This window comes from Ranitomeya variabilis, chromosome 2 (genome assembly GCF_051348905.1).
Source record: "Ranitomeya variabilis isolate aRanVar5 chromosome 2, aRanVar5.hap1, whole genome shotgun sequence".
NCBI lineage: Eukaryota > Metazoa > Chordata > Amphibia > Anura > Dendrobatidae > Ranitomeya > Ranitomeya variabilis.
Genome location: NC_135233.1, coordinates 95,041,504 through 95,068,100, shown reverse-complemented (window position 1 = coordinate 95,068,100; position 26,597 = coordinate 95,041,504). Strand labels below are relative to the sequence as shown.

Here is a 26,597-nt window from a genome sequence, read left to right as displayed (position 1 = left end):
ATGTATCTATATTTCTATGTAATAATAAACGAGGTAGTTTGTCAAATGAATGTTGAGATGATGCCCTTGTCTGTACATGGTGAAACATGTATGGTGCCAACCACTTCTCACATAGGTGCAGTGGATAGCTCATCCCTGCATGGGGGCCCACCGGAGGATCCTCCTCTTCTCCTGCCGGCCAGTCCGAGCCTGGTCATATGTGACCATCGCATTGCAGTTACGTTTTGACCAGCTTTACTATTATAAGGTTATCAAGATTAAGTGGTCCTCACTGGGCAGCAAATATAGTAGCAGTCCTCTCCCATATGGCAGGTTCATATAGTTTTTTTGGGGAGGATTTAAAGGAAACCTGTTACCTGATTCTTGCTGCACTAAATCCCGGGAAGCGTCAATTAGAGGCTAGCTGCAAGATTCCAGCCAGGTATATTTTTATTTGAAATGCTCTGACTTTTCAGAGAAAATATACTTTGAAGAGCCCAGACGGCCCTTACCAGTGCCGGTGCACGTGATTGACAGGTCTCTACCACAGCGAGAGACTCGTCATTCATCTAGAACACTGAGAAGAGGCGGCCAGAAGCAGAGCCGGATTATTCTCATGTCCAACTATGGTCTCCGGTCAGATCTTTAAACTATAAGTCTGAGAAGGTCAAATGATTGAATGGGAGTTAAATATATATATATATATTTACATAATCTCCCATAAGTAATATATAATAATTTGATAAATCTTTATTTGAAGAAATTACATAACAAAAAAGACTAGACATAAAAACATTTTAAAGGAGATAAACTGCAGAATATAAAGGCTGGAGTACAACAAGATACATGCATTTCACAAGAATGCTCATCAATTACGGTAATAATATAATTATATTGATCGATATGGAGAAGAAATATGTATATACTGTATACCGTACATTGTCAAGTACTTTCTACAGATGAGATTAAATGGTACACTGTCTCCACCAAGTGGTGTCAGAAGGTATTACTCCTCAATGCAAGGGAGAAAATATATATGACATGAATTTGCACTTTATAACTTCTTTTTTATGTAAGGCCTGGCACTTTCCATGATATACGGATATAGCCATAATTTTACAATATATTTATATATTTATATGTATTTTCTCCCTTGTATTGAGGGGTAATACCTTCTGACACCACTTGGTGGAGACAGTGTATTATTTAATCTCATCTGTAGAAAGTATTTGACAATGTATATATACCTATTTCTTCTCCATGTGGATCAATATAATTATGTTATTAGTTGTTGAGCATGCTTGTGAAATGCATGTATCTTGTTGTGCTCCAGCCTTTATATTCTGCAGCATATCTTCCTTTAATTGTTTTTATATCTAGTCTTTTTGGTTATGTAATTTCTTCAAATAAAGATTTATTGATTTAATATATATTTTATATGGGATTATTTTATAAAGTAAGTTCTCTGAAATGCTGGAGTGTTTCGGATGAAAATATACCTGGCTGAGATCCTGTAGCCAAGCTGAGATTCTTGCCGCCCTCTTTTTGGACAGCTTGAATCAGGTGACAGGTTCCCTTTAAAGCCACTTATTTGGGGTCTTCGGTCTCTTCCTTCTCTACAGAGGTACAGGGTCACATCCTGCCCCCAGCGGCTAAGAGACAGTCACAAGGTAGCATGATTAGACAAGCCAGCTTAGCCACCATTCACTGTGTGCACAATTATTAGGCAATTTGTATATTTGATTATACATTTTATTATTGTGCTACTACGGGGCTGCCGGTCAGTCCAAAGGGTTAATAAACCTGAATATTAAAGAAAGTAATAGTAAAGTTTTGTCTTTCTTAGGAGAATATCTATGGGTGCAGAAATATTTGGAACTATTCATGTGCAGAATTATTATGCAACTAAATGAAAAATATAAATTTTTCCCATCTTCATTGTTTTTTTATCTGATATGTGAGAATAATAAGCGACTGAAAATGTACAAACATTTCTGACATTTTCAAATGATGCACAATAAAAAATTAAAGTGTGGTACCGGGTTAGCCAGAAAAATCGATGTAAATACTTTTATGCCCAAAAATACTAAAAGTATTCCAGGAGAGAATTACTGAGATAAAAGCACGGCATGTAACATCTCTTAGGCACTTTGGTCTCAGTGATTATAATCCTGCCTGAAGAAGGAGCCTCTGTGCTCTGAAAGCTGGCAAACATCATGTTTCTGGTTAGCCAATAAAGATATCACTCCGAGAATAATTTTATCATTTTTAGGCATAAAAGTATTTACATACTTCAAAAAAATAGGAGTGACCAGCGCAGTATGGCCGCCCTTCTTTTTAATAACAGTCATAAGCTTCAGACATGGAGTCTTGTCATTTTCTTAGTCTGTAGACGAACAACGTTTTGGCAGCACCAACCACAGCCTCCTAGAGACTGGTCAGAGAGGAGACTGTTTTCCTAGGTGACCATTTCATGTAAGCAGGGCCCTCATGTTCTCAATAGGGTTTAGGTGAGAAAGGGACCATGTCATTATTCTGTCCTCTTTAAAGAGAACCTGCCACCAGGTTTGCCCCATAGGAGTAAGACCACCACCTTTCAGCCCACATATACAGCGTACTACAGTGCTGTATATATGCCCCTGATCTGGCCTGCAACAAAAGAAAAACACCTTTTATTATACTCACCTGGGGGTGGTCGGGTCCGGGGGGTGTCGCTGGTCCTGGTCCGGCGCCTCCCTTCTTCTTTTGATGCCGACCTCTTTCTGTGTGTAGTGTGGTTGACGAGCGATATGTCATCTACACAGTGTCCCCAGGCATCGCGCTCCTGCGCAGGCGTACTTCTCTGGCCTGACTAGGACAGAGCAAAGTACTGCAGTGCACATGTGCCGAGAAAGGTCAAAGAGTCCTCCACATGAAGCACAGAAGGAGGACAGCATCGAAAGAAGAAGGGAGGCACTGGACCAGGGTCAGTGACACCACTTGGACCGGACCCAAAAGGTGTTGTTCTTTTGTTGCAGGCCAAATTGGGGCATATATACAGCATTTTAGTATGCTGTATATGAAGACTGAAAGGTGGTGGAGACTTTGAGGCAAGTGAGGGAGCATTGTACGGTATAAAAAACATGGTTTTCTTGAAAGATGCAGACTTTTTCCTGTTCCACTGCTTGAAGAAAGTGTCTTCTAAACACTGTCAGTAGGTTTGGGAGATGATATTGAGTCAATCTTCAACCCAAAAAGGTTCCACTAGCTTATCTATAATAATAGCAACCCATGGCAGCACCCCACCTCCACCTTGAGTCGTAGTGGAGGTCTGTGCCTGTTACTGATCCAGCCATGTTCCCATTAATCTGGGGCATCAAGATTCACTCCTATCTCAACAGTACATAAAACCTCGAAAAATTTGTCTTCAGATATTCCTTTGCCCAGACTTGAGGTTTCCTCTTCTGTGTCTTGTTCAGTGGTGGTCGGGTTTCAGCCTCCTCACCTCGGCCATGTCAATGAACACCTTGTACTTCTGGGCCTCCAGAGAGGCTGCAGTCCTGGAATATGACAGCACTGGAGGATAATGGCTTCCTGGTCTCTACACTTTTGATTCTTCTCAAATCTTTGGCCGTTAACGGGCATCTTTATTTTTCTCAACACATTTTTTGCAACCCTGTTAACTATTTGCAATAAAACCTTTGAGGTTTCTGTGATCTCGCCCCAATATCTCTGCCATTTGAAGAATGCTACATCCCTCTGTAAGACTTCTAACAATATTTGATTTTTCAGAGCCCGTTAAATATAGTTTTTGGCCCATTTTGCCTGAGGAAAACAAGCTGCCTAATAATTCTGCACACCTTAATAAAGGATGTTGTATCCTTAGGCTGCACCCCCCTCATTGCACAAATACACATCAGCTGATCTGCTTCATCCAATAAGCAATCAAGTTTATACAGCGTCTAGTTGGAAGATCTGCATAAAAATGATGATATGGTCAAATACTCAGTTGCCTAATTATTGCGCACACAGTATAGTTAGCAGTGCACGTAGCCCTCTGAGCAGAGACCCCGCACAATTGCTATGTTACATATCTCCTTTTTTAACATCCAGCAGTTACGTAACTACACGCAACAATGATGTTTCTTGTATTTAGGAAGATCTGGTGCTTCTTCAACAAGAAAGTGTCCTACAGAAAATGGTAAATCTCCTTCAATGGATGAAGAAAGTTCAGAAGGACACCATGGGTATGTGCATGTGTCATTGTGGTGATAAATATGTTCTAGTCAATGAATTTATGAAAAGTCTTGTGTGTGATCACCTCTGAGAAAATATCCAAATATCAGAATTATTTACCAAGGAAGTAACCATTAGTAAATTAATGAAAAAAGCATTCACGGCAGCCAATCCAACCACTCTTTGTCCACTCATGTGATCTTGAATATTTAAAGTATTATTAGTATAATTGGGGTATCTTATAAAAAATACAAACCCAAAAAGTTCAACATGCAACTGTTGAAGTACCACAGCTGCAGGCTTATGCTAATTTCTATCTTGAGCGGACAGTAGATGGCGCTGTGTGAAGTATTACAGATTGTTAAAGGGGTTTGCCGGGACTGTTTTATGTTTTTTACTATGAGCCTAAGAACTAACAGGCAGATAGTTGCTAACTACCTGCTTGTTCTGCCTGGTGCTGGCTGAGAACAGTCACAGACCGCTCCTGCCAGCGATTCTGCTGCTTTATGTCATTTTCTCTTCTGGGCTGCTCTGTCGATGGGGAGTGACTGCCGGCATCATACTGATTAACAGCTGGCATTCCACAGCTAAGCGGTAAGCTGGCTGTCAAATCAGCATGACGTCTGCAGTCCAATGGTTTCCACACATCCATAGGCTGAATGGGTAAATCATCCGATTTCAGAGTGAAATCGCAGCATGCTGTGATTTTTTTTCACACTCAGATTCTGTGAGTAAAAAAAATTGGTCATCAGCACTGCCCCATTCAATAACATTGGTCTGAGTGCTATCTGATAAAAAAAACGGATAGCACTCATCCGATACGCTTGTGTGACCCTGGCGACAAAATGGCATCCATCATCCCAAGGCTTTAATGCAGGCGTCATAAAAAACTCACAATGCATCCATTGAGCAGATCCCATCTTGGACTGGGGGGATCAGATATTTGGGTTTATTGAACTAAAAAATAAATTGTTTTACATTAAAATTCACTTTTTATTTAAATTTATATGTTCTATTGTTCATAACTGTTATTGCTTTTGTTCTTCTTCTCTAATCCAAGGATCGCCATTTGCTTAAAACTTTCAACATGAGAAATAAATCCAAAGCCAATCCCAATCTGCTTCTTTGTGATCTAAAACAATAAAGTGTATTAGCATTAATCGCTTGGGCTTAGTTCCTTCCTACAGATTGCCAGTAATGACCGAGAACGCCATCAATAGATGTAATTTCATGTTGTGTGATGTATTAATGGCCAGATGTCTGCTAATAATAGTTCCTACAAAAGTCACACGTAGTTCCACATTGTAGTCCCTTGCATACAGATATATACAGTTGTGCTCAAAAGTTTACATACCCTGGCAGAATTTTTTCTTTCTTTTTTCAGAGAAAATTAATGATAACACCAAACCTTTTTCTCCACCCATGGTTAGTGGTTGGGACAATCCATTTATTGTCACACTACTGTGTTTTCTCTTTTTTAAATCATGATGACGACCCAAAACATCCAAATGACCCTGATCAAAAGTTTACATACCCTGGTGATTTTGGCCTGATAACAAGCACAGAAGTTGACACAAATGGGTTTGAATGGCTACTAAAGGTAACATCCTGACCTGTGACCGGTTTGCTTGTAATCAGTGTGTGTGCATAAAAGCTGAGTGAGTTTCTGGGATCCAGACAGACTCTTGCATCTTTCATCCAGCCACTGATGTTTCTGGATTGTGAGTCATGGGGAAAGCAAAAGAATTGTCAATGGATCTACGGGAAAAGGCAGTTGAACTGTATAAAACAGGAAAGGGATACAAAAGAATATCCAAGAAATTGATAATGCCAGTCAGCAGCATTCAAAACTGTGATTAACAAATGGAAAATTAGGGGCTCTGTAAAAACAAAACCACGGTCAGGTAGACCAACAAAAATGTCATCCACAACTGCCAGGAAAATTGTTCAGAATGCAATGAAAAACCCACAAATAACAAATAACATCAGCTGAAATACTGGACTCTCTGAAAACTAGCGGTGTGGTTGTTTCCAGATGCACAATAAGGAGGCACTTGAAGAAAAATGGGCTGCATGGTCGAGTCACCAGAAGAAAGCCATTACTGCGCAAATGCCACAAAATATCTCGCCTACAATATGCAAAACAGCACAGAGACAAGACTCAAAACTGCTGGAACAAGGTAATTTGGAGTGATGAGGCCAAAAACATTTTGTCTACAACCATAAATGTTACATTTGGAGAGAGGTCAACAAGGCCTATGATGAAAGGAACACCATTCCTACTGTAAAGCATGGAGGTGCATCGCTGATGTTTTGGGGATGTGTGAGCTACAAAGGCACAGGAAAGTTGGTCAGAGTTGAAGGAAAGATGAATGCAGCACATTATCAGCAAATACTGGAGGCAAATTTGCACTCATCAGCCCGGAAGCTGCGCATGGGACGTACTTGGACGTTCCAACATGACAACGATCCAAAACACAAGGCCAAGTCAACCTGTCATTGGCTACAGCAGCACAAAGTGAAGGTTCTGGAGTGGCCATCTCAGTCTCCTGACCTCAATATCATTGAGCCACTCTGGGGAGTTCATGCTAGACAGCCCAGGAATTTACAGGAACTGGAGGCTTTTTGCCAAAAAGAGTGGGCAGCTTTACCATCTGAGAAAATAAAGAATCTCATCCACAACTACCATAAAAGACTTCAACTGTCATTGATGCTAGAGGGGGCAATACACAGTATTAAGGAATGGGGTATGTAAACTTTTGATCGGGTCATTTGGATGTTTTTGGTTGTCATTATGATTTAAAAAGAGAAAACACAGTAGTCTGACAGTAAATGGCTTCACCCAACCACTAACCATGAGTGGAGAAAAGTTTTGGTGTTATCGTTCATATTCCCTGAAAAAATTACAAGAAAGCAAAAATTCTGCCGGGGTATGTAAACTTTTAAGCAGAACTGTACATAGAGATGCACATAATTCCAAATTTGCAAAATGTAATGGCGTGCAACTGCATTTTTATTAGTATAAAAAAGTTAAAGGGGTTGTCCATACATTTTCTTCCCATCCTGGACACATTAAGAAAATGATTGAACGTATTGGCCAACCCCTCTAGCATTCATAACATGGACATAACTTAAATCTAGTGCATGATGGATAAGAGCAGATTCTTATCTTCCTTCTTTTAAGGCCAAACATGGTGATTCATGTATGTGATGAAGCCAAGAACCTTAGGGAAGACTTTATGTGTCCGCGGGATCTGCTCATTTCTGAGATGAAGTACTTTGCAGAATACCTATCTACCGATGCCCAGCGATGGGAGGAGGTTGACATCTCCGTCCATTGTGATGTTCAGATCTTTAACTGGCTGATAAAATATGTCAAGCGGAACTCAAGCGAAGGTGACCAACTGGACGTACCAAAGCTGGGTCAGTATCATTTACTTTTATCTCAGTTTTGGTTTTAATAACAATAATAGTAAAAACTTAACTAAGTGCAGACATCACATATACCGAAAACGTGGGCTCTCGGCGCATCACGTTTGGTGACCACATTCAGCATATACAGCAGGTCAGAAGTGTCCAAGTTTTGCTCTTATATTATTCCCACTGTATATTGAGTATGCAATTTTTGGGGTTTTTGTTTCTAAAATCCCCCATAGAGTCCCAGAGATATGGGTCTTTTTCGTAAGTGCTAATTATGTTTTGTTTTATTAAAGGGGCATACCTATTCTCGATTATTACCATGTGAACTATGCCCCCTTGATGTAGACCATAAAAAGCAGCACTAAATAAAAAGGCCCGTATGCCTGTAAAAACCATATAATGGATTTATAAAAAAAAAAAAAACTCCTAAAACTGCTTAATCGGGGAAGTAGAGGGAATAAAATGAGAACTGCTCCTTTTGACCTGGCGCCACACCCTCTTTAAACTCCCTGCTAATTTTCATGATTAGTAAAATACCATGGCCATTAGGATTTTTACTTTGGTCCTCAAATTTCCTTAATTTCTCTGTATGTTACAGGTCCTCAACACCTCAGTAATTAAATAATGGCTGCATTTCACTAGGCTGTATAGTAGAGTCTACATTTGCATGGCGCGGTGATCCTGCATGTGCGCTGCTGTTTATTCAAACTCTATAGATCTGAGTACAGCACTGACTGCTCAGCTGCTGGACTGGTCAGTGGGTGTCTCCATATCCAATCTTAGATCTCTTACCTATTTTGTGCATAGGTGGTAAATGTTACATCTAAAGTTAGACTGGAATTCATTACATCAGGAAACACCTTATCCAAGCACGTTCGCTCATCACGTTTGTTGGGTAAGACTCTATCTGAATGTAAATGTCTTCTGTTACAGAACCTGGAAATGTTATTTCAATATTAATCTCGTCTGAATTTTTAAAGATGGATTCACTAGTAAGTAAAGAAAGTCTCCACTGCCTCTTTTCTTCCTAATTCTATATGCAGGGATAATTTGGTCAAGGGTAGAAAGCATCATAAACTGTAGTCAGAGGAGAAGTTTAATTGAAAGGGAACAGCCTCTTTAAGAATCCTAAGTATTCTTCACCATTTGAGTTTTGTTGTTACAAATTTCTTTTTATAATAGTATCCTCTAGTTTTCTGTAAAATCATTGCAAAAAATTTTCATGAGTACCTAGACTTTGTTAATAGAATTATTGATTAGCCTTTTGCAAAGTTATGAATTTTTGTAAAATCATTCATTACTCCCTTTTCTTCCAAACATTATTCTGCAGAGCTGTTTCAATGCCCGATTTGTGCTCCTTTTAGAAGCTGCTTCCGACTGCTGCTCAACAAGTTCCTTACACTATATTCAAACAGAGTACAGAATTCCCTTGTCTGAGTGCAGGAATGCAGAGCAGAGGCTCAGACAGGGGAATTCCTGTACAATGACTATTTGAATAATTGGCATGATGATTCATTAAAGCCGACTAAGTGGGTGACCGGGGTTTTAAGGGGGTGTGGCAACCCCACGCTCATCAAATTCATGACGAGCAGCGGCGTTCCTTACGCCACAGTTCTTACTCTAGTCCCTGATTTGTTTGACAGTGCTGATTCACTAAGAGGTGTGCACATCTTAATGAATCCGGACTCCAGCACACCTCCTCATCAAGACCGGTGTGAACAATGCCAGGCTGGATGAATTGGTGCCATAGTGTACTGATCTTCGCTGTCTGCAGTTGAAAGAAACTTCTAAAAGAGCATAAAATGTAAACAGCACTGACGTATAGAGTTTGTGAGAGAAGGTGGTGAAATAAGGTAACGAGGTATATTACAAAAATACATTACATTGCAAATACTGATCAATCGTTATATATGAAAAACTGTTTTATTACTCAATGCGCCACTATTGAAATTAAAATTAGTAATTATTTGACTGATCCCCTTTTTCTGCAAAATGTAAATCTAAATTGACAATTGGGTGCTACCTTTTCACTTGCCAATGGGGCATCTCCCTACACAGTCTGATGACCCACTCAGGGCTGACAGTGGTAACTGTGTATGGACACATTTGTCATTGACAAGGGGAATGGTAACACCCAGTTGTCAATGTATTCATGCAGTTTCAGTAGACATAATAGAGGAATGGCAAAATATCGATTTCTAAGAAAAGTTGGTTCAGAATTGTTATTTTATGGGGAATTCGTGTATATAGTAAACTAGACATGTCAGGAGAGGTGAAAGGTCATATTTAATTGTTAGCTGACCCTAATTGCGCAAGTACCCCCTGAACTTCCTCAATGTTTTGAATTTAGAGGTGGGTCTTAAAGGGGTTGTTTAGTAAATATTTTTTTCTAAAAGCAGGTAATGTTGTAAAATAATGGACTAACCAGTAATAACTGGTGTAATCCACTTGACCCTTTAGCACCGCTTTTCCATTCTTTGCTGGATTCCACTTACTGACAGCAGATTTTGTGCTGCCTAATCAAGTGACCACGTGATCGTTCCAAGTTGAATGATGGGCTGCAGTGGTCACATGGTTAGGGGGCACATGATCAGCTGCCCATAACGTACCGGACACCCGTGGGTTTGGGAGCTTTGGTGCTGGGGCTGGAGGGGGAATAAGGCTAAGTTCACACAGGGTGTATTTTTTGCAGCTTTTTTTATGCTACTTTTCAGCTGCGTTTTACAGTACCAGCAAAGCCTATGAGACTTCAGAAATCTCACGCACACACATTTGTTTTTTTTTGTCATCAGTATTTTGTGCTTTGCATGGTGTTTACACAATGGAGCATGTCACTTCTTTCAGCATTTTTCACCTATTGACTTGAATGGGTGGTGAAAAAACGCACCAAAAGTGCAAGTATCAGGTTTTTTGGAATAGGGCTTTTTTTTTTTTCAAAACTAAATTTATCAGCATGCGCAAGAGATAAGTCTAGCATGCCAAAATCACCGCAAAAAAGTTGCAAAAAATGCAATAAAAACCAAGGAAAACATGCGTTTTCTGCAGCTTCTTTCCTGCCAATAGATCAGTTTTTGCTGCAGAAAAAAAGCTCTGAAAACATTTACCCTTTCAAAGGAGTTGCTGATGTAGGATTTTCTATCTATAAAGCACAATAATTAGGTTCTGGTTAAGTTTACAGTATTTATTTGTAAAGGGGTTGTCTGGACATTTATTGATGACTTATCGTTAAGATATATACCCAATATCAGATCAGATCACGTCACCCCCAACGATCAGCGCAGCTCCATTCACTGTGTATTGGCCACTGCCTGGTGCTGCACAACGGCTCCTATTCAAGTGTGACCCAACCGATCTGATATATATATATATATATATATATATATATATATATATATATATATATATATATAGGTAATCTATATTGGATGCCCTGAACGCCCCTTTAAATGATGCAATTTTGGCTACCTGCCACAAGCTTCCTGAATTCCCTCCTAGTAACAGACAAAGCCCAAGAAAACCACAAAATGAGCATATACCCTGTAGTAAGTAAATAAGTAAGCAGTAATAGTACATGTAAATAACATGGGGTACTTAGTTAACACTATTTTGATCAAAAAAGCATAAAATGCATCCCACCCTGACAAGGTGTACCCAATCAGGACGGTCCTATCCTGTCTCTAATATAGCCTCACCTTGTGTCCGCCGATATCAGTGTACATAAGGGCCGAGCAGGGGCCCTCCTAATGACAGCAGCATTTCTAGTATATTCTTATTTTTTCCTTTCCATAGGTAGAAGAATGCATTGACTTCTGTCACAAAAACATGAGCGCTATTGTAGCCACTCCATGCAATATGAACTGCATCAATGCAAACCTCCTCACAAGGATTACAGATCTCTTCACACACAATGAAGCTGATGACATCAGAGACAAGAAAGACAAGTTTAAGAGGTGAGAAAACCCAATTATATAGGTCTCCTATCTGATAGTTTAAAGAGATTTAGTGTCCCACAACATGCCAATTAAATATCTATATTGGGGACTTAGGCCCGATAACAATCATACCAGTAATATACATTTTAGCATTGCGGTTGTAGATAAAATCACTGTTAGTCCATATGACTTTAATCCTATTGAGGATGCCCCCTTGGTGTGGCCTATGGCTCGGCGCACCTTTACACCTTCCAATAAACATATCTATTACTATCCCTGATCTGGATTAACAGTGCTTGCTTCCTCACAGCGAGCACTCCCTAAACTGAAATCCCTGTTCCCACATCTGCGCACCAACCCTGAAGGAGCACAGCGGTGCGCTAGTGTTCAGATGGGCAAGCATTCTGTGTGAGTGTGGCAAAACTCTGATTTTCATCACCTGCCAGCCTGTGGCCATCACTTGCCTGAGATCAGAGTGTGCCCGCACCCACACTGGGTGCGTCTAGGGGCTCCTACAGTGTCAGTGCGCACGAGCAGGACCAGGCATTTGAGCTGTGAGATAACGAGCGCAGTCATTTAAGCCCAGAGATAATGCTGGGTATGGAAATATTAGGGTGTGACGGTGTACCAAGTTATAGGCCATGCCTAAGCGCCCTCATTTGCATATAGATTAAAAGGGAATTTATCTGCAACTACTCCTCAAAAATGTTTATTTCTGGCATGATAATAGGGGTTAAGTTCTCTATACAAATGTTTAAGTAGCAGAATTTGCATGTTGAGGGTGCTGGACTCCCTTTAAGATATATGGGAAAATAATGAGCTCAGGGATATATTGTTTTAGTGATCTTTTTCAGTAGATCTGTAAATCTACTCCCAGGACTTTTTGGGACAGCTTGCAAGTCCTGCTTGTGAGTCCTGCATGCGAGTCCTGCTTGTGAGTCCTGCTTGCGAGTCTTGCTTGTGAGTCCTGCTTGTGAGTCCTGCTTGTGAGTCCTGTTTGAGAGTCCTGCTTGCGAGTCCTGCTTGTGAGTCCTGCTTGTGAGTCCTGCTTGTGAGTCCTGTTTGAGAGTCCTGCTTGCGAGTCCTGCTTGTGAGTCCTGCTTGTGAGTCCTGCTTGTGAGTCCTGCTTGTGAGTCCTGCTTGTGAGTCCTGCTTGTGAGTCCTGCTTGCGAGTCCTGCTTGCGAGTCCTGCTTGCGAATCTTGTTTGTGAGTCCTGCTTGTGGGTCCTGCTTGAGATTCTTCCTTGTGAGTCCTGCTTGTGAGTCCTGCTTGTGAGTCTTGCATCTGAATCCTGCACGTGAGTCCTGCATGTGAGTCCTGCATGTGAGTCCTGCATGTGAGTCCTGCTTGTGAGTCCTGCTTGTGAGTCCTGCATGCGAGTCCTGCTTGCGAGTCCTGCTTGCGAGTCCTGCTTGTGAGTCCTGCTTGTGAGTCCTGCTTGCGAGTCTTTCTTGTGAGTCCTGCTTGCGAGTCTTTCTTGTGAGTCTTGCTTGCGAGTCCTGCTTGCGAGTCCTGCTTGCGAGTCCTGCTTGCGAGTCTTTCTTGTGAGTCCTGCTTACGAGTCTTTCTTGTGAGTCTTGCTTGCGAGTCCTGCTTGCGAGTCCTGCTTGCGAGTCTTTCTTGTGAGTCTTGCATGCGAGTCCTGCATGTGAATCCTGCTTGTGAGTCTTTCTTGTGAGTCCTTCTTGCGAGTCCTTCTTGCGAGTCCTGCATGTGAATCCTGCTTGTGAGTCCTGCTTGTGAGTCCTGCTTGTGAGTCCTGCTTGTGAGTCCTGCTTGTGAGTCCTGCTTGTGAGTCTTGCATGCGAGTCTTGCATGTGAATCCTGCTTGTGAGCCTTTCTTGTGAGTCCTTCTTGTGAGTCCTGCATGTGAGTCCTGCATGTGAGTCCTGCATGTGAGTCCTGCATGTGAGTCCTGCATGTGAGTCCTGCATGTGAGTCCTGCTTGTGAGTCCTGCTTGTGAGTCTTGCTTGTGAGTCCTGCTTGTGAGTCCTGCATGTGAGTCCTGCTTGCGAGTCCTGCTTGTGAGTCCTGCTTGCGAGTCCTGCTTGCGAGTCTTTCTTGTGAGTCCTGCTTGCTCTGCCCCCACTGAGTGATCGACAGCTTTTTCTGTGGCAGTGTACATACAAGAAGAGTTGTCATTCTCTGTGGGCGGTGAAGCTGTAGTTCCCAGCTTTTTCCATGAGTCCTGGCACCTTTAAAAAGAAAAAAAGTTTCACTTAAATAAAATAATCCTGAAAGAAAATTGCAAATTATTTTTTGAGCTTCTGATATTTTGTTTTATCAGCAAAATATTCTGCAAAAAAATTGAAAGGCTGTTTGACCAGGAGTATAAAAATCCGGATTCTCCAGCCAATGCCGGGACACTATACAGGTAAATACCCTTATATAAGGCTAGCGTGGGTTTCCCTAGGTGAATGTAGATTGGCTGCTGCAGAGACTGATGTGTACATATTCCTTTTAGATGTTGTTTGTGTAAGAAGCTGCTGACAAAGGACGTTGAGCAGAAGATCGCCTGTCTGCCTGGGAAAATCAACATCGACCAGTATGGAAATATTGTTTACTTTCACATCAGGTATATTCATCTCTGACGTTACCTTCCTCAGTACTGGCACCAAGCACAGGAAAACTAAAGTGTGCGACAAACTGCACACAGACCTCCGCCGTACCTTGTGTCGTGACGGCTCTTTGGGTTATTTATGAACCGTGATTCAGGGCAAAGAAGGAGCCTGACGTCCATGGCAAATGTGCTGTATGTTAGAGGCCGATCGCTGCTACAGTGTGACATACCAAAAGGTCAGCGCACGCGACCGTATCCCAGTTCTGGCCTGACGTCTGTTGGTTTCTGACCCTGCGTATTTTCTCTGTGCAAAAAAACCCAAAATGAAGCGTCTTACAGTTCCAGCATTATTTTTTTACTTTGTGTAAACTGACCTGCTATGCGCATTTCAAGTCCACAACATGTCCGTTTTCCTTACGCTGCGTTTTCTGTGCAGATTATCCCCATAGACATGCGTTAGACGCAATAAATCTGCAGTTAAAAAAACACATGTAATCCGCACATGACTTTATCAAAAAAGTTTTGTCAAAGCCAAATACCAGGAAGTATCAAAAATAAAGCAGCTTTATTTAAAACATGACATGCGGAAAAGAGACAAAAACGCATTATCAAAAACCCAATAAACAACACACGTAAAAAACCACACCAAATAAACCCAAGTAATCTAGCCACTCTATATGTCACTCTATGTGACTGCAGACTTGGAATCCGTACACCGTGCGGTGCGCATGCTGTCAGGATTCTCCAGTATTGCCGATGAGAGCAGGCAGTCACCTGGTATGAGATTTGCATACTTCTGCCGATGTTCTGTCTATATGTGACTGGCTTTTCTCTATACCAGTGAATTGAGCGAGGCTGAGCACGTCTAGTCGGCATGTGAATCCTGACAGTGTGCGCACTGTACGGTGTCAGAATTCAGAAATATATACTGGCATATTCTGACTGCAGACTTAATCAGGAGACCAGACAACCCCTTTAAGGTATTTTAAAGAAATGGTAATTGCAGTGAAATTAGTCCAAAAGGTAGAGTGATAGACTTGTCTAAAGACCAAGCATGTTCACTCTACAGCCACCCATACATGTTAGACTAAGGTCAGCCAAACCTGCCAATATCGACAGGTTCGGCCGACAGTCTATTGTGTATGGGAGGACCAGACAGTTAAATGTTTGGGGAGTTGAGGATCTGGCATGTCTGATATCGAATTGTTCTCGGTGAGCTATGCCACAAGAGATGTCTGACAGCAGCCCTCTCGTAGAGAACCTAGGAGCACTTTGCCAACAAATGAACAAGGGTTCGACCGACAGCTATCTAAGGTGTATAGGGGGCTTCACACTGGAGTGTATTTGGGCCCACTGTTAACTTGCCATTTCATCTCCATGCTATGTGTTCTTTTTGAGGGCCACACATAGACTTGCTCATCACCTCAATTTAGAAGGAGTTGCCGGAAAGCTTACAGTGAACCTTTTATTCTATTTGTGACCAAATCGGCAGCAGACATTTTTTGCAAAGTGTGAACTTAGGTTAACTCTGCCCTTTATATTTCCTTGTCATCAGCTCATCTAACTGCCTATTCTTATCCTGGGATGTGCGTAGCTGAGATTGCACTAGTAAACATGCCACATCAATAGAGGCTAGAGTTCCTCATTCACATTAGATTAACGTCGGACAAAATTCACCGATATCGATGTCTTCAGCTGACAGACTAATGTGTAGGGTGACCCCAACAGTTGAGTTTCAGGAGTTAAGGATCTGGTCTGCCCGATTTTGGATTAGCGCCTTTTTTAGTCCTCAAATAGATAAGCCACTGCCAGATAAGTCTGGCAGGGGCTTTCTCATAGAGAACACAGAAACGCTCGGCAGAACAAGCACTTCAGTGCATAGGAGAGGAGGCCAAATGATCGGCCAAACCTTAATTCAGCGACAGCCATTCAATGTTAATGCCTCATGTACTAGTCTGTGATTCAAACAGACACATGGATACAACACGGATAGCATCTGTGCGCTGTCTGTTTTTTGGGTAACCTATAAATTAGAATAGTCGAGTTTGGTGTTTGAAATAGACTAGAAGAAGTCAAGATTCACCGCACACTCTTGGGTTCAAGTGATGCAAGATCATTTTATTCAAGTCCGTAAATAAGAGGGAAACAAGAAGAGGGGGGAGCCATGATATATGAAAGACATTTCCACCCATCCCGGGTCTTACTCATTACGTCACTGTAAGAAAAGAGACGTGAGAGTCTGGTTTACATACACAAGATAAATATTTTGTAACATAGAGCAAAGTTATGAATAATATATAACTAAATATCCCAAATGCTATTAACATCTTGATGAAAGCAACAATAAGAACAGTTTGAGAAAAGAATCTGCAAAATTATCACAAAATTCTGAATATAAAGTGGAAAAAATGAAAATTATGAAAAAAAGACTGTTGGGTGGCAATTAAAGCTGACAGGATGAGGATTCATTGGATGAGGGTTGTGGGTGCACCATCGGCCTAGTGCACTAAGATTCCTTGTCACAGCCCTGAGTAAGGCCTTACGGGCATTCGTATCGGTGAAGGTCCTGGAAAACAATTGTAGTTTATGTAGCAGTGTATTGTCACTTGTATCGGTGAAAGTGTACCTGTTATTTCAAGCGACTATTCAGAATATCTGAGATTCATATATGTATGGTTGTCACTCTGCATAATTTTCTGGTTATCTGTGGTGGGATCTAGATCCATTGTACATAGAATAGTCAATTACAGCACTCACTAAGGAGAGACATTTATTCCAAGATCAGCTTCTAGTATCCAAGTGAGCGAAAAGTCTAACATGTCGCTTCATCCCAGGCCTTGGTCATATCCTGTAGCTCTTTAAGAAAATGAGTGTTCCAGCTGATGGAGACTTCAACCGGAGCACTTTCTTATGTTCTCATAGAAACACAGGCTGGGACCAAGGTCCGGGATGGACTGAAATGTTAGACGCTTCTGCTCATTTGGATACTAGAAGCTGATCTTGGAGTACATTTCTCCCCTTATCTGCTGAGTGTCATTGTTGTCTATTCTGTATTCAGAGTAATCTGTGACGTGTGTGTACATTATGTAGGTGATCCCTACCTCATTTATGCTCCGACTGTTTCTCGCTTCTTTCTATGCGTGTGCAAGAGGGACAACACTACTTCTGAATGTTACATGACTTGTATCCTACATTTTCACCAGTTTTCACCTCTGAAGGCTCTATGTCTATTTTAGTTCCCTCTGAGCTAGTGGGTTGATGCTAGCTGCTGTGAAGTCTCTACACTTCTACTCGCCCTCCCCTCTCCATAGTTTAAAGGGAACCTGTCACCCCCCAGTCGTTTGTAACTAAAAGAGCCACCTTGTGCAGCACTAATGCTGCATTCTGGCAAGGTGGCTCTTTTAGTTCTCGTTCCTGGCACTGCTGAAATAATCGTTTATGATATTTGTCCCTCATACCTTGAAATCGTCCCGGGGGCAGGTCTTTCCCCCCCTAATACAGACGCACCACAGCCCTCACTCGGGGCCTCTGCGCGCTGCCTCCTCTTCCTTCATTAGCATCCCCGGCGCCTGCTCTGTAAGTTCGAAGGGCAGCGCAGCTGCGCATGCCCGAAAAAAAACTTACAGCGCAGGCGCCGAGGAGGCGGCGACCGGCGTGCAGAGGCCCTGAGTGACGGCTATGGTGCATCTGTATTAGGGGGGAAAGACCTGCCCCCGGGACGATTTCAAGGTATGAGGGACAAATTTCATAAACGATTATTTCAGCAGTGCCAGGAACAAGAACTAAAAGAGCCACCTTGTCAGAATGCAGCATTAGTGCTGCACAAGGTGGCTCTTTTAGTTACAAGTGCCTGGGGGGGTGACAGGTTCCCTTTAATAAGAGCTCTAATCTGATCCCTCTATGAGCCAGCAATCCCTCTTGCATTCTCCATGAAGGATTTTAGCTGTGTTGTTTCTTTCATTGTGCATGGTCTGTTCAGAATGTAGGTGGGAGGGGGACAAGTGGCTCATAAGTGGAGGATGAAGCAGATTTATTTGATAAGATATACTAAAACGTTTGCTATATTTGCTTATACTGTTGATTAATGCAAAGTTTGTTAAAATGACAATGACAATGACTATTTAAAGGGAACCTGTCACCCCCATCAGGCGTTTGTAACTAAAAGAGCCACCTTGTTCAGCACTAATGCTGCAGTCTGACAAGGTGACTCTTTTTGTTATGATGCCTGCACACGCTGAAATAATCACTCTGGGCCTGTGCGCGCCGGGCGCCGCCTCCTCTTGATTCATTATCGTCTCCGGCGCCTGCGCATTAAGTTTTTTTTTCGGGCGTACGCAGTTGCGCTGCCCTTTGTACTTACAGCGCAGGCGCCGGGGACGATAATGAAGCAAGAGGAGGCGCTGTCCAGCGCGCACAGGCCCGGAGTGACGGCTGTGCTGCGTCTGATTAGGAAGGCAAGATCTGCCTCCCTGGCGGATTCAGGGTATGAGGGGGCCCATTTTATAAGTGATTATTTCAGCATGTGCAGGCATCATAACTAAAAGAGTCACCTTGTCAGAATGCAGCATTAGTGCTGCACAAGGTGGCTCTTTTAGTTACAAACGCCTGAGGGGGGTGGCAGGTACTCTTTAAAGGGAACCTGTCATGTTGTACATAAACGTTGGTCTGTGTGCAGCACAATGTAGAGAAGGAGGCTCTGAGCAGAATGATATATAGGTTTATTGGTAAAGATTCAGTATAACCATTACTTTATTTATTGAAATCTCTGATGTCTGTATGAATGAGTCCAGTGGGCGGTCTGACAGTGACTGACAGCTATCTCTGCAGGCAGTCATACAATGACTGAATAGTCTGCCCACTGGATTTTATAGAATAAACTGCAGGGTTTTACTGAAACTATTTCCACAAAAATGTCTGTCAATCTGATCGGCTCCTCCTGTTCTATAACATCCTGCCTGCAACATGACAGGTTCCCTTTAAGTAATAGGAGTGTCATTATATTATACAAGAAATGCTAATACGTGTGACCTAATTCTCTTTATAATCTGCATGGAATTAATAGGGACAAAGTTTGGGATGTTCATGAGTACCTGACAAGTTTATTTGAGGAGCTGAAGTCTTGGCGAGATGTTTACTGGCATTTGTGGGGCACTATCAATTGGCTCAACTGCTCCAGATGTAAGCAGGTGAGTGTTTTCTTTTAAAGTCCCGGAAATCTCTGCTAAGCTACAAGTTTGCAGTCACTTTTGCAGGCTTGTGAATCATCATAGAACACGCACTGTGCAACTGTGAGGATTCTCCAGGGCAGGTCCAGGGGGCGGGCAGTCATGTGACCTCAAGTATGTGATTTGCATACATGCAGTCACGTGCCGACTAGATGGGCGCCGCCTTGCTCGATGCAAGTGTATTAAGCGAGGCCAGATACAGTCTAGTCGGAATGTGGTCAGAAGTATGCAAATCGTCACATGACCGCCTGCATTGGAGAATCCTCAATAATGTGTGCAATGTGAGGATTCATAAGTCTGCAGTCACATAAAATGACTCCAGGCTTGTAGCTTAAGACTGGACAACCCCTTTAATGGGACCACCGGAGGGAGCTGAGCGATGTGCACGACTGCTCTTAGCTTTCCCATAAGAATGGATGGGGCAGATAAGTGCCTGATCCACCTCTGCTCCAGTCACACTCTCAAGATCAGTGTGAGTCCCAGCTGCCAGGGATAGCGGATAACTTCTAAGCTTGAGAATACTCCTTTAAGGAACCATCTCTGTCCCAGAGGACAATTCGTTATCAGATTTTCATAGATTTCAATAGAAAGGTTGTGAAGCCTGTCTTCAGTCTCGGGGGAGATCAATTATCAGCTGAACATTTCTCCTTCGTTTTAGCACATGGCACAAAACTGTATTTATGACATGTGAGCGTTAGGGCCCCATACACATCTATATATATATTTGTCTAAGGGCCACTTCCGTCTTTCTGTCCTCAACTTCCGTAACGGAAATCCCGCATCGCTGATTGGTCTCGCCAGCTGCCTGTCATGGCTGCCGGGACCAATCAGCGACAGCCACAGTCCGATTAGTCCCTCCCCTACTCCCCTGCAGTCAGTGCCCGGCGCCCGCTCCATACTCCCCTCCGGTCACCGCAAACACGGGGTTAATGCCAGGGGTAACGGACTGCGTTATGCCGCGGGTAACGCACTCCGTTACCGCTGCTATTAACCCTGTGTGTCCCCAACTTTTTACTATTGATGCTGCCTATGCAGCATCAATAGTAAAAAGATCTAATGTTAAAAATAAAAAAAAACAAAAAACCTGCTATTCTCACCTTCCGTCGTTCGACGATGCGCTCGCGCCTGCCGCCATCTTCCGTTCCCAGAGATGCATTGCAAAATTACCCAGAATACTTAGCGGTCTCGTGAGACCGCTAAGTCATCTGGGTAATTGCGCAATGCATCCAGCCGCGAATCGCCAGAGCTCCGCTGGATCCCGGTGGGTGAGTATATATATCTATTTTTTATTTTAATTATTTTTTTTTAACAGGGATATGGTGCCCACACTGCTAAATACTGCATGGGCTGTGTTATATACCGCGTGGCTGCTATATATTACGTGGCCAGTGTTAGATACTGCATGGCCAGTGCTATATACTACGTCGCCTGTGTGCCTGTCTTATATACTGCGTGGCTGCTATATACTGCGTGGGCTATGCTATATACTTCGTGCCCTGTGTTATATACTGCGTGACCTGTGTTATATACTACGTGGCCTGTGTTATATACTACGTCGCCTGTGTTAGATACTGCGTGGGCTGCTATATACTGTGTGGGCTGTGTTATAAAGTACGTGGGCTGTGTTATATACTGTTTGGGCTGTGTTACATACTGCGTGGCCACTGTTATATACTGCGTGGCCTGTATTAACGCATCGGGTATTCTACAGTATGTATGTATGTATATAGCAGCCTCATAGTATATAGCACAGGCCACGTAGTATTTGTCTGCTATATACTACATGGCTCCTACATACTACGTGGCCTGTGCTATATACTATGTGGCTGCTATATACATACATACATATTCTAAAGTACCCAATGCGTTAGAATCGGGCCACCATCTAGTTACGCTAATATTGGTCCAACTCGCCAATATTTACTTTTCAGTCAACAGTTTAATGTGTATGGTGGCCCCAGACAACTGATTGTCGAGGAAGATGACGATTTGGCATGTCCAATTTTAGACTACAGATCACTTTGTTCTCTCGGATATAAGCCTAGATATCCATAGAGAACACAGGAGAGCTCGGCCGAAATAGCGCTCCTGTGTATGGGAGAGTTGGCTGAGATGGCTGCTGGCCAAACGATTGTCCGAACCATCATTCAGCCATCAGCTAGCTAATATGCATGGCGGCCTTTACACTTTAAGACATTGCTTTGTACGTATATGGGTACAATGGTATGTTTATATTTTCTCTTCACCTGATCAATGTATTTCATAAATGATATCCGGAGACTGAACAATATATTGAGGAAGATGATGGAATAAATACTCTGTGCTTATCACTTTCAGACGTTCCTGATGAATGAATTGTCTCATTGTCAGTATCATCCTGAGCCAGCTTCGTATTCTCTCGATTCCCCAGGCACTGGGGTCTATCCCTGCTGTAACCAAAAAGTCCTCAGATTTGACCCTGCACAGCTTCCAAAGGTTAGAGCGGCCATGCTGATACCTGCGGTGTGTGTTTGCCACCCTGGGGTGGGGTATAGATATGTCATAGGTCAATACCCACACACAGCCCATGGAATTTAGCTGGAGACACTAGTCACCCTTACAAGTGTTCGTTCCTGATCATCGCCCCGGAAAAACATGTCTAGCAATCAAATGACCAAATTGTCATCTGTCGTTGAAACATTGTTGGTTGGCAGAAAATCCCACCATGAAACAAGGTTCACCGACCATCAATAATTGTAACTATGGGGATCTAACAATCATGTGAGAACAATTGTTCATACAGAAACGCCTCAATAATTTTAGCCTGTAAATAGAACTGGTTATTTGCTCATGCAAGTTGTCAAGTTTTGGAGCCTATAAAACCTTTCACCTGATTAGAACAAGCTCTACAGTGTTCTAAGAACTAAGACATTTTTCAAAGAGCTTTCCAACCGCGCAGGTTTATTTAGTTGGTACTGAGTAGATTGTGGAATATGTAAGCAAGTGGTAAAATCTTGAGGGAGGTCATTTCATGGCATAGTTCTTAAGGGAAATCGGAAATTGTAGGATAGACAGATGAGTGGTATTTGGAATGGTTTTTTTTTAATTTCCCATTTTTTTATGTAGTGCCAACAGATTCCGCACCACTGTACAGAGGTTATGACTATTTACTTTAGTTCCTGTCTCCAATTGGGCTCCCAATCTACTTAAAGGGCTTATCCAGGACATTTCCTGACCTATCGGGCTAAGCATTTATCAGTAGGTAGTTGCTAACTACACGGCCTGTGATGCCCTATGACAATCTCCCTCAGTTCAGAGCAGTAATGGAATGATCTTACCCGCAGTTCTCCCTCTTCAGGTGATGTCACTTCAACAGAGCAGCTCTTTCTATTCCACTCTGCTCTGTTGAAAGGGCATCACTGCCGATGTTATGCTGATTGACAGCCAGCTCCCCGCTGCATTAGCCTGAGCCGGCTGTCAATCAGCATAACGTCAGCAGTGACTCCCAGTCAACAGAGCAGAGTGAAAGAGAAGGAGCTGCTCTGTTGACATGAGGCCAAAGGGAGCAGGAGAATCGCCGACTGAGCCAGGAGAGATTGTCAAAAGGCAGAATAGGCAGGTAGTTAACAACTATCTGAGGGTAAGTTCTTAGCCCCATAGGGAAAAAAATATCCTGGATAACCCCTTTAACCTATTTCTAACATACTAGGGCCAATGTCATAGAAATCAAATTGACTTTTTTGCATATTTTTGGAGTATCGGAATAACCCAGAATAAACCTAAGCAAACACAGGAACACCATACTCCATGCAGATGTCCTTGGTGAATTTGAACCCACTTATCATTGCAAAAAAATATACATTTTTGAGTAGTTTGATCTGGTCAATGGTCTAAAAATAAGAATACTTAAAATCTGCTTTTTTGCCTACCAGGGCTGTAAAGTCCGAGACCATGTCATTGGCTTACCCGGAGGAGGAGATGCACCTAAGAGTTCTTCTTTGGACGTACTAAGTGACCTCTTACAGAGGAGGGAGATTATTGTTGTGCCTTTTTCTAAAGACTCAAATGGGTAAAAGGTTTTGTCTGATAAGTTTTCACAGTTTGTGATCATTTGCTTCTCTCCAGTGGCTAATACTAAAGTGTCGTGATTCTGCACAGGGACTCTGGGATTAGCCTAAGCCAAGATAAAAGTCTTGAATGTGATGTCCTCATAGATCCAAGCACGGCATGCGGACAGAAGACTGGGGAGATTAATGCGGTGAGTCGGCCTCATACTGTATGCAAGTCATACTGATCCCTCACACAGAACATTATCCTCACCAGTACTAGGACTTTCTGATAACAGAACGCAACAAAAATGATAAATGGTTCATTCATTACTAAAATTCAAGAAGGGCGATGGATGCCTTTCTTGACAAATATAATATTTCAGGTTATAGGCAGTATATTCCATGATGGGACGTTGGTCCAGGGAACTTGTCTGATTGCCGTATGGATTCAGGAAGGAATTTTCCCCTAATATGGAGCTATTAATGTTTGCCCCATGAGGTTTTTGCTTTCCTCTGGATCAACATGTTAGGCTATAGGTTGAACTCGATGGACCTTCAACCTTAAAACTATGAAACTGTGAATGACTAGATATAAATAGGTCGGGACTACATCCAAAAGAAAGGGAAAAGGGAGCCAAACATGGCTTAGGATTTCTTGACATTTCTCACTGACCCAGAAATTGGACCGACAATGGAAGAACAATACTGCTGAGGACACGAGTGGGGTCTCTGCTCAGGGCTCTCCAGTGTCATTGTCAGGGTTAGAACCTCTTTCAAATATCATATTATGGGAATTCTGAGAGATCTCTCATTCAGCGGCTTGAAAAAGTGTCTCTATCTGGATGACCCAACACGTCTCTATATTACGTGGATGAACCATTGATTTCAGACAGCACCATGAAACGCCATGTTAATGGGCCTGGAAAGAAAATAATACTTGTAGTCCAGTTCCCCCACGGATTACAGCTCACTGCTGAAGGTCCAGGCAGCAAACTGTATAATCATTTTATTTTTAGGGTCCATAGCTCATAAAAAAGTACCGTATTTATAAAAAGCTTGCACCCTCCTTAATACATATTGTCTAGAATTCTCAATGTTTTGCCTTGCAAAGTCTTGTATATTGTGTTATTCACTTATCTCCAGTCTAATGTTTCTTCTCTTTCTACCTTGTCTTTCATTCCTTTTCCTTCTCTTTCCCTTTATTTGGGGGGTATTAGTTTCTTTCATTAAAGAACTTCAGTCTGCAGCTGGTAAGTAGAAGGAGCAGATTTTTCAATGTTGCTTGTTACAACTGCAGACAAATCTGATTTTCATCCATCACCTAATGGGTTGGCAATATGATAATTCATCACAGTTATAATATTCAGTTACACCAGGAGATTTTTTACTATTTATCAAGCCGCTAGCCTGACAACAAGGAGAGGAAGATTAAAAAATAATATTAAGAATAAAGTATTCTACGTGTAATCAAGGTACAGATTCATAGTCAGATATCTAAATATAAAATAACTCGTCATACAATTTTTTTCATTTTTTTATTTTATAACAAGGCGTTTTCTATTCTAGAAGCAGCAGTCTCTGCTATCTGAAGAGGACGACTACACAACTGGATCCGAGGTGACAGAAGATGAGGTTGGAGATGAAGAAGAAGTGTTGAAAAAACCCGGTATGCATCTTGTCACCTAACACGTCTCCACATATATGTGTGTGTGTGTGTGTATATATATATCTATCTGTCAGTGCCTTGCGAAAGTATTCAGCTCCCTGGAACTTTTCAACCTTTTCCCACATATCATGCTTCAAACATAAAGATACCAAATGAAAATTTTTGGTGAAGAATCAACACCAAGTGGAACACAATTGTGAAGTTGAACAAAATTTATTGGTTATTTTACATTTTTGTGGAAATTCAAAAACTGAAAAGTGGGGTGTGCAATATTATTCGGCCCCTTTACTTTCAGTGCAGCTAACTCACTCCAGAAGTTCTGGGAAAGCGTCTTGTGGACAGATGAGACCAAGTTAGAGCTTTTTGGTAAAGCACATCATTCTACTGTTTACTGAAAACAGAATGAGGCCTACAAAGAAAAGAACATAGTACAGAAAGTCTAATATGGCGGAGATTCAAAGATATTTTGGGGTTGTTTTGCTGCCTCTGGCACTGCGTGCCTTGACTGTGTGCAAGGCATCACGAAATCTATGAAAAGATTAATGAAGAATTTTGGGTTGCAATGTAGTGCTCAGTGTCAGAAAGCTGGGTTTGCGTCCTAGGTCACGGGACTTCCAGCAGGACACGGACCCTAAACATACTTCAAAAAGCACCCAGAAATGGATGGAAACAAAGCGCTGGAGAGTTCTGAAGTGGCCAGCAATGATTCTGGATCTAAATACCATTGAAGACTTGTGAAGAGATCTTAAAATTGCTGTTGGGGGAAGGCAGCCTTCACATATGTGAGAGACTTGGAGCAGTTTGCAAGAGACGAGTGGTCCAAAATTCCAGTTTAGAGGTGTAAGAAGCTTGTTGATGGATATAAGAAGCAATTGATTGTAGTTATTTATACCAAAGGGTGTGCAACCAAATATTAAGATACATAGAAGTTCCTGAAAGTGGCGCTCACTTTTTAAGGAATTTGGTGAATTCCACTCCAAAATGCCCCTTCAATAAGGCTCTTCTTGTTGTGTTCTTGAGGGCAGATTACATTTGTTCTTTGTCTACAGTACATACGGTATTTAATACATTTTGTTTTATTCACAAAAAATGCTGTGAAAATGCTTATTGTGTTTTTGCAGCTTTTTTGTGCTTTCTTATAGAAACGGTGAAAAAAAAATGCTGCAAAAAACCCTGAAAGAATTGGCATGCTGCAGATTTTTTAAAAAAGCCACAGTTTCCAAATTCAGTCAGGAAAAAAAAACAAGTGCGTGCGTGAGATTTATGAGATCTCATAACGTTTCTTGTTACTGTATAAAGCCGCTTTTAAATTGCCTTTAAATAGTTGCAAAAAAAAACAGCAAAATTTCAACATGTGAGCATGGCCTTAGAGAGGCATTTTCATCTTAACTCAATAACCTAGCAGTAGCATATGGCATAATTTAATGATCACTTGGGTCTGCGCTACGTTCTTTTCAAAGACAGTTTTTGCTATGTAGAGGGGCATTGTGTCAACCTGCTGCAACGTGGTCCTGGTTCAGTAAATGTTCACATTTCCCTGCACAGCCAGGAGGATAAGAGCGCCATTCTG

At 42.0% G+C, this 26,597-nt stretch overlaps 1 protein-coding gene across 7 annotated transcripts in view; it reads left to right on the top strand.

Annotated features, from left to right (window-relative positions):
• The window catches only part of SANBR (SANT and BTB domain regulator of CSR), a 66,954-nt gene that overhangs the window by 30,054 nt on the left and 10,303 nt on the right, over window positions 1-26,597 (top strand). For 5 of the 7 annotated variants that reach the window (XR_013221047.1, XR_013221046.1, XM_077282734.1 and 2 more), the window contains exons 5-16: window positions 4,115-4,205; window positions 7,379-7,617; window positions 8,548-8,606; window positions 11,404-11,564; window positions 13,836-13,922; window positions 14,013-14,123; window positions 19,171-19,294; window positions 21,671-21,808; window positions 23,245-23,381; window positions 23,471-23,570; window positions 24,579-24,611; window positions 24,928-25,027. Coding sequence is in view for 5 of the 7 variants with exons in the window: in XM_077282734.1 (XP_077138849.1) it covers window positions 4,115-4,205; window positions 7,379-7,617; window positions 8,548-8,606; window positions 11,404-11,564; window positions 13,836-13,922; window positions 14,013-14,123; window positions 19,171-19,294; window positions 21,671-21,808; window positions 23,245-23,381; window positions 23,471-23,570; window positions 24,579-24,611; window positions 24,928-25,027 (1,380 nt within the window). In the remaining 2 variants the exon portion in view is untranslated. The remainder of the gene's footprint in view (window positions 1-4,114; window positions 4,206-7,378; window positions 7,618-8,547; window positions 8,607-11,403; window positions 11,565-13,835; window positions 13,923-14,012; window positions 14,124-19,170; window positions 19,295-21,670; window positions 21,809-23,244; window positions 23,382-23,470; window positions 23,571-24,578; window positions 24,612-24,927; window positions 25,028-26,597) is intronic. The other 2 variants (XM_077282737.1, XM_077282736.1) reach the window with 1 other exon arrangement.